Raw genomic sequence first — 7856 nt, 5'->3', positions numbered from 1 at the left:
AAGCACGCACTTCATTCTAATTCAGGTTTGATTCATTTGTTATTCCGGGGAGTTCGGTGTGCTGTTTGAAGTGATAGTTTGTATGGTTATACATTAGAATGGTGCGTGGGAAAGAATCGGCATCTTAGGTGAGGTGCGTGTTATCCTTCCAAAAAGATATCTGTGCCTATGCCATTGCCAGAAAATTGCAGAGTCGAATTTTTCAGTAAAAGACAATAAATCTCAGGACAACAAATTTGTCAGTTTTCTACAATGTAAAACCAATAGTGAAGACTATATGTCGATCCAATTCACCACCAATAGTGAAGACTATATGTAGATACAATTCACCACCAATAATGTATGTGATGTATATGCAAACATAAATCAAAGAGATGTTCCAGTTGCAAAAAATAAATCATATGCTCGCACTGTCAACAGGTTTGGCAGATAAAGTTACAAAATTATAATGTCTACTCCTTCAAAAGAAGAAGATTGGTGATTAGATTCCAAGACCTTCATCACTCAGCCATTGATGAATACATGATGTCAATTCCCAATGGTTCATGGGGCAGCCAAAGGCAAGCTGAGACAAGTCAACAAGGGATGGATAATGTAACTTTATATTTAGACCCACATGTGCTCAACAATAGACATCCATAGAAAAGGAGGGGAATAAGACTAGTTTTGCAACAATAAAGAAGAAAATAAAACTCACACTACAGGCAGATAATGACAATAGACTCAAATTATTATATAGTTTAGTGACACAGTGATTGCTCTCTTACAACACTCTAGAATGTAGAAGAGCTTTGGCCTCCGCTAGCATTGTTGTTGTTGTGAGTTGTACTTGCATCACCCAACAAACATGTGAAATCTGATTGCGGTTTTGGAATGCCACCAATGCCTTGAAAAGTGTCTCTAATGGATTGGAGTGTGCCCACAATGTCCATCATAGTAGGTCGTCCTTCTGGAGAATCTCTTGTGCAAAGCAAACCCATGCTTAAGGATTGATTGAGGCAGCTAAGATCTTTATCTGCTTGAGTGCTTGTACTAGCTCCTCTCAATAAAGTCTTGTCCACCACTTCCCCTAATTGATTTGGAAAATGGTTACCCACCCATTTCTATAAGTTCATTCCTTGCACAAACATGTTGTCAATAGGCTTCTTTCCAGTGAGCATCTCCAATAACAATATTCCAAAGCTATAAACATCACCTTTTGTTGTGATATGCCCACCCAATCCATATTCTGCATTCAAACATTCTCGTCATAAGGTTTATAGTTCAAAATATTTAATAAAAATATGAAACTCATAATATTGTCTAAAATGCCATCTAGTTCAAATAATACCTGGAGGAATGTAGCCCACTGATCCCTTAAGTGCAAGTGTAGAAGTGAAAGTTGAATCCTCATTATTTTCAAAATATATGGTTGCAATCCCGAAGTCTATTACATATGCTGTCAAATCTTCACCAAGAAGCACATTGTTTGGTTTCAAATCACAATGGATCACTTGCATGAAACAATGGTGATGGAGATATACCATACCTTGGGCAATGTCTATTGCTATATTCAACCTTTGAATCAATGTCAAACAACTTTCTACTTCACCATTAGGATATAACCACTTTTCTAAGCTTCCATTTGGCATAAATGGAAATATCAAAGCTTTCATTTGGAGGTCTGAATATGAGGTTATGATTCTAATCAAATTCCGATGCCTGACTCTACTCAAAACTTTGCACTCCTTTTTGAAATTCTTGTGAGCCCCTTCCCTTTCCAAATTGAGAAGCTTGATGGCAACTAGTGTCCCATCATTCAAAACCCCTTTGTACACTTTCCCAAAAGTACCCACTCCTAACAAGTTGGCATCGCTAAATCCATCCGTTGCAATGATGAGCTCTCCATAAGAAATTCTTCGATGCCCCACATTTAAGGATGCCCCAACATTAATAGGAATATTCTTCTTGTGATTTAGTCTACACAAGATTCCTATAACTAAACACAATACAATAGTAACTGCAACTGCAACAATAGGTATGACAACTTTTCTCAGATGAGAAACACTTTTATGCTTGTGAGTAGAGCACAATGACAAATTTACCCAAGGTCCACAGAGACCCGGATTTCCCATAAATGCCGTGGCATTAAGATTATTGAAAACTCCACCTTTCGGGACCTCTCCTGAGAAGTTGTTGAAAGAGAAATTCAATTGGTTGAGCATTTTGAGATTTGCCAATGATGCGGGTATTCCACCTGACAAATTGTTGGAAGATAAATCTATATTTTGAAGACTTAGAAGTTCACCCAGTGAGATTGGGATTAGACCTTCAAGTGCATTCCAAGAAAGATTTAGGTATTGTAATTCTTTGCAACTTCCAAGCCCACTTGGAATATAACCAGTTAGCCGATTTGCAGAAATATCTATAACTTGAATCATAGTCATCTTACTGAGTTCCAAAGGCAAGCGACCCACTAATAAATTGTTTGAGAGGTTGAAATAGATAGCTAAATTTGCAAGGCTTGCAACGGTTGGAGGTATCTTCCCACTAAGCCTATTGTATGAAAGGTCTAGCTTTAACAAGTTCACACATTTCCCTAGATTTTCTGGTATTTTCCCTGATAACCTATTCATACTAAGATATAAATACCTTAGTTGCTGAAGGTTAGCTATAGAATCAGGAATTCTTCCTAACAAATTATTGCTTTGGAGATCCAAAAGCCCTAACTTTTTAAGTTGCCCAATTTCCATGGGAATGTTTCCTTGTAAATTGTTGTCTCCCATATATAACCTTTCCAAAATTTGAAGATTTTTTAGTGTAACTGGGATTGGCCCAGTGAAAGAATTACCCTGTAAAGACAGATATGTTAAATTAGTTAGGTTACCAATCTGTGGAGGTATTTCCGCCATTAATCCGTTATGTCCCAAGGCTAGGATTTGCATTTCTCTAGAGAGGTAGCCTATTGAAAAGGGCAAACGTCCCGTGAGATAATTATAGCCTAAATCTAATTCTTGTAGGGCGGAACAGTTAGTAAGAGCAGTAAGAATGGGCAAGTCTGTAGTGCTGCTGCTCACCAGTTGATTGCCACCTAAGTCGAGTACTTGGAGCTGCGTCAACTTACCCAACTCGATTGGCACCATTCCGCCGAGCTGATTCAGACCTAAGTCGAGCAATTGAAGGTTGGTACAGTTGAAGAGGGATGCAGGAATCCTGCCACTAAACTGATTACCACCCAGATAGAGTTCCTGCAACAGCATGCTCTTGCGACACAACTCCACGGGAATGTGACCAGTCAACTGGTTAAGGGTGATATCCAATATTCCAAGATTGGTGAAGTTAGAAAAGGAAGATGGGATTTGTCCTGAGAGGTGGTTCTCATGCAGAGCTATAACCAATTCGGAAGGTACGCTCCCGGGAGAGTACACTTCCGTGAAGACTCTTGATATGTTACCCGAGCAGGCAGGGATTCTACCCGTCAGGTTGTTAGAGGAAAAAATTAGGAAGTCTAACCTGGGGAGATCGCATATTAGTTCATAGGGAATGTTCCCTATGAGTTTGTTCAGGGCCAGAGAGATGTCTTGTAAGCTACGGCAGCGGGCAAGAGTGGGTGGAATAGAACCTTGGAGTTGATTCGTATCCAGGTAAAGCGTTTTCAAGCGAAACAAATTTCCGAATTGATAGGGAATGTGGCCATGAAAAGTGTTATTGGCAAGGTCGAGAATCCTAAGAAAGGAAAGATTGCCGAGAAGAGGAGAGATTGTACCTTGCAATTCCATAGATGAAACATTGAGTGAAACCACTCTGTGTCTGTGGCGACTGCATATGACACCTGTCCACTCGCAGAAGGAAACATTGCGTTTCCACGTAGCGGCTAACGATTGCCATGGATCGTAGGTGATTGCAGAGAGAAATGCAAGGAGAGCCTCTTCATCGGAAGCATTGCCGTGATGAGCATGCCGATGGTCTGACAATTGAAGGGTGGGTGGACTGAGAAAGAGAATGAAAAAAGAAAAGAGGAAAAGAATGGGAATGGGAACGTTACAGATCTGCATCTTCTACTGCTCTCAAAGGAATGATAATGTTTTCAGTTTCTTCGTCTATTTATAGGAATTAATTAATTAATCTTTGAACTCTAAATGCATTGCGCGCTGATAAATATAGAAATTCAAACGGAACAAATATTAAAAACCCTAAAGTCCTGCGAGACGCTAATATCGCACTTCCATAAATTACTCGAAAACCACTCTCTCGTCTTTTACTTTTACTCAATGAAATTAACGGTAGCCTCCCTGAGGTGCGGATAATGATAGAAATTCAAGCGTCACACATGAGAAGCGCTAATTTAGTGATAGAACACTTAGCAGCTCATTAGAAAATAGCACAGCGATAAAAGTCAAAATAATAATAATACCTATGAACTTAATAGTCATAGTCATAAGGCCGGCCGGTTTAAACGTACTTCTCAACTTTACAGTTTACAGATGGAGATGGAGAAAGATCATGCAAATTTTTCCGTGGGCTAATTTTTAAATACGACTTCAAATATTGTAAAATACTCAAATCCTAAAGTTCAGATATGGAAAAATACTGTGTTAAAATTTGGGTGGGCTAATTTTTAAATACGACTTTACATATGGAAATTAGTCGCAGGGCCTTAGGACTAAAATATATTAAAATACTAAAACCCTCGGATAGAAAATTGAGCGTAACACAGGGGAAGAAATATTGTAAAATGTTGAAGTCCTCCATGACGCCAATTTTTGTGACAGCCCACCGCACTTGGATAAAAAAATTTAAAAATAAGAAAAGTATCGTTAAATAAAGTTAAATAAAGTTAAATAAAGTTTAACAAAAATAAATTTAATAAAGTTAATTTTAAAAAATAAATATTTAAGAGCGATTTTTTTTTGGTAAAAAATCACTCATTTTTTACATATATATGGTTAATTGGATGATATTTGTCAAAAATTTGCCATTTTAATAATAAATTATATGATTTTTATTATACATATGAATTTTCAAACCAGAATAGTCGCATACAATACTTTATATAGGAAATTATTTAAATCTTTAATAAATACCTTGTCATTGAGCTACATCCACCTGCAGTAATCCACACCAATCCATCAAAGGTAGTAATCCACACCGATCCATTAAAGGCAACCTAATACGTGCACGGTCAGTAACAGTAATCCAGACCACTACGTCCACGGGCAGTGAACCACACCAATCCATCAAAGGCAGTAATCCACACCAATCCATCAAAGGCAGCCTAATATGTCCACGGGCAGTAACAATAATCTACACCAATCCATCAAAGGTAATAAACCACACTAGTCAACCACTACACGAAATTCCCTACAATGGATTGGGTAGCCCTGGGGAGAATTACTCACATGATGACTTACCCTAACCCTCTTTGAATCAAATTTCTTATGCACTATGGCTTTGACCATGGGATGGTGAAGGATTTTAAGCTCCCTAATATGTCAACTTCTATGTCTCAATGAAAGTGATTGATGGGGGTTATATGAAGCCTATGCCATCGATCCTACACCTACACCACGAAGATTGTTTGGCCTTGGTGCCCAAGAGGGCTTAATCTATGTGTGTTGATTTATTAAGGTGTAGTGTTTCAAGTCTTGGCTTGACGGTGTTAACCAAGCTCATTTGCTTAGGGTGTGGATGTGTGAAAATAATGTGACAAGTAGATGAGTTAATTAAGCATGTTTCATGATGCCATGTGCTGATGAAAGTAAAATGTTGAAATGCTATAAATAAATCTGAAAATGACAAAAAAAGAAACAACCAATCAAACACATGAAACCCCACCCACAAGGGCTACTAAGCGGTTAAAAAGGAGAGGTAAAACAAGATACACAAAGGCACATAAAGAGGCTAAAAAGATCTAATGTCAAGGGGCTGGGATCTAGAGGCTCTAATCTGATGTATATAATGCAGATAAACAATAAAAATCAAAGGTGAAAATTGTTACAAAGGATAGGTGTGAAGCTCTAAGACATAGGATTCTCAAGGGGATCCTAAGGGGGAAAAGGCAAACCCAAATTATAAAGGGAGAGAAAGTAAAAGAAACCTATCCAAAAGTTCTGAAAAGTAATGGAGTAGATATGAAAAGCGATGGTTGAAAATGATGAAAATCCTAAACTCCTCACTCAACAAGTCTCTTTCTAACAATGTGGGGGTGTACTCTAAACCTTAGGGGGATTTTTCCTTCCTCAAAGAGACAAATCAAGTGGATCTAGTCCTAATGGAGATTTACAATAGAAGTGGAATATCCAAACTAGTCAGCAAGCAACACTCTAGGCAATTCTGTAAAAATTTTGATTTTGATTTTTTTGAAAAATATCTTGTGTTCACTTTATGTGATGTTATTGAATAATTGTTTTGATACTTAAATTATTGACATTTACAAAAAATTGATTCAAAACCCTCTAACCATCTCCTAAACCTATGACCATAATTAGTCACTTTTTGGGTAGCTAGATAGGATTTAGTTGATTTAATAACTAAATATTCTTAATTAACTATCATATCGTGACTAGATAGAGTAAGCAATCCACCCTCATATATACATAGAGTTTCAGGTTGAGAATATTTTTTCATGTAATTTGGACGAGGAAGAGTGAAAATCTAAACCCAAGGGATTGGAGATGATGTTCCTATGTGAATCAAAACGAGAAATTCTCATCTTTTTTTTACTAATGAGAAATTATCGTACTTTTTTCCATGAAATAGTACATAGGTACTTGTAAAATATCAAAATACTCGTGGAAATGGAAATGTTTATTTGAAAATCATTTTTATAAGTTAGAAAATTAGAGGATTTGTAATGGTTTGTGATACTGTGTAAATGTCAAGAGACCTAAAAATTCAATGATTTTTCTCTTAGAGTCCTCTTTATTTAATTTATTTGTCGTATCATAACATTTTGAGTCATTAAGTAGAATTTGAAAGTAGTTGGATGATGATTTTTCTCATAGAATCCTCTTTCACTTAATTTGTTTGTCGTATCATAACATTTTGAAACATTGAGTAGAATTTGAAAGTAGTTGGATGGTGAAAGGACCCTAAAATATCCAAAATTTTCAATTATGCTTACTTATCAATTGACTCTAATAAATGGAAGAGAAAACACCCATGTCATCCAATTTGTTAAGGAATTTCAAATTTGAACTTGCTTTATTGTGGCTTCCCCTATGAAAAAAAGGGTACTTAATCAAGCTAACGTGAATCATATTGCTAATGATGTTATTTGTTGTATTGAAGTATTAGACCCATACAACCCAATTTATAGTTGTTACCAAACAATCATAAACAAGTTCAAACCAATGGAAGGTTTGTGTGACTTACTACTTGATTAATTGACCATCTTCTATTGAAACATAATTTCTAATTTGAATCTATAAATCGTCTTCTAAACTTAAGGTGTTTCCATATCTATCCCATCAAGTATTCCATATTCTACATTAGAATATCAAAAAATGGAATTTCCTTGTAAAATACTACTTCTGTGTATCTTAAGGATTACATGAGAACAATGCATTATTATTTTTCGCCATTCTTTATCACATTACAATGGATGGTTGTTTCATACAATTTCATTACATTTTTTAAAATAAAGTGTTATCATTTCTTCATTAAATATAAATTCCAAATTATCATCTTTAGTTTGAGGTTCTCTCTCTCTATATATAAGAGTAGTCTAATTAATAGAGGAAATGACCTTTTTTCTTTGCCCAAATCTAGTAATACAATTTCAAGCAAGATTGTGATTTTTTGTTGTTTAAAAATGGATTCATACCCTAAAAAGCATGACAAGTTAAAGTTATGATTCTTAATTAATTCTACTCGAC

General features: G+C 36.2%; 2 protein-coding genes across 2 annotated transcripts; both read right to left on the bottom strand.

Annotated features, from left to right (window-relative positions):
- Positions 1-307: 307 nt before the first annotated feature.
- Positions 308-2641, bottom strand: LOC149173259 (putative LRR receptor-like serine/threonine-protein kinase At3g47570). The gene is made up of 2 exons (XM_089427895.1): positions 1331-2641; positions 308-1228 (listed from the first exon to the last, which is right to left on the bottom strand). Exons 1-2 carry the CDS (start codon positions 2613-2615, stop codon positions 1104-1106), a joined length of 1410 nt encoding a protein of 469 aa, XP_089284021.1. The 5' UTR covers positions 2616-2641; the 3' UTR covers positions 308-1103.
- A 17-nt stretch (positions 2642-2658) lies between these two features.
- LOC149173258 (uncharacterized) lies at positions 2659-4037 on the bottom strand. Its single transcript, XM_089426633.1, has 2 exons — positions 2773-4037; positions 2659-2671 (listed from the first exon to the last, which is right to left on the bottom strand). The coding sequence occupies exons 1-2, from the start codon at positions 4032-4034 to the stop codon at positions 2659-2661; spliced, it is 1275 nt and encodes a 424-aa protein (XP_089282759.1). The 5' UTR covers positions 4035-4037.
- Between the last annotated feature and the right edge of the window lie 3819 nt (positions 4038-7856).

The sequence above is a fragment of the Pinus tabuliformis genome, chromosome 4_2, assembly GCF_031772625.1.
Source record: "Pinus tabuliformis cultivar Carrire ecotype Pingquan chromosome 4_2, CPIR1, whole genome shotgun sequence".
NCBI lineage: Eukaryota > Viridiplantae > Streptophyta > Pinopsida > Pinales > Pinaceae > Pinus > Pinus tabuliformis.
This window is presented reverse-complemented; position numbering and strand designations above follow the sequence as displayed.

Bases quoted from the DNA above. Each gene is read 5' to 3' on its own strand.
- LOC149173259 (XM_089427895.1), bottom strand. From the start codon at position 2,615: ATGAATAGGTTATCAGGGAAAATACCAGAAAATCTAGGGAAATGTGTG. The intron at 1,229-1,330 runs GTATTATTTGAA...GTTTGAATGCAG, and splicing joins AGTGGGCTACATTCCTCCAG to AATATGGATTGGGTGGGCAT.
- LOC149173258 (XM_089426633.1), bottom strand. From the start codon at position 4,034: ATGCAGATCTGTAACGTTCCCATTCCCATTCTTTTCCTCTTTTCTTTT.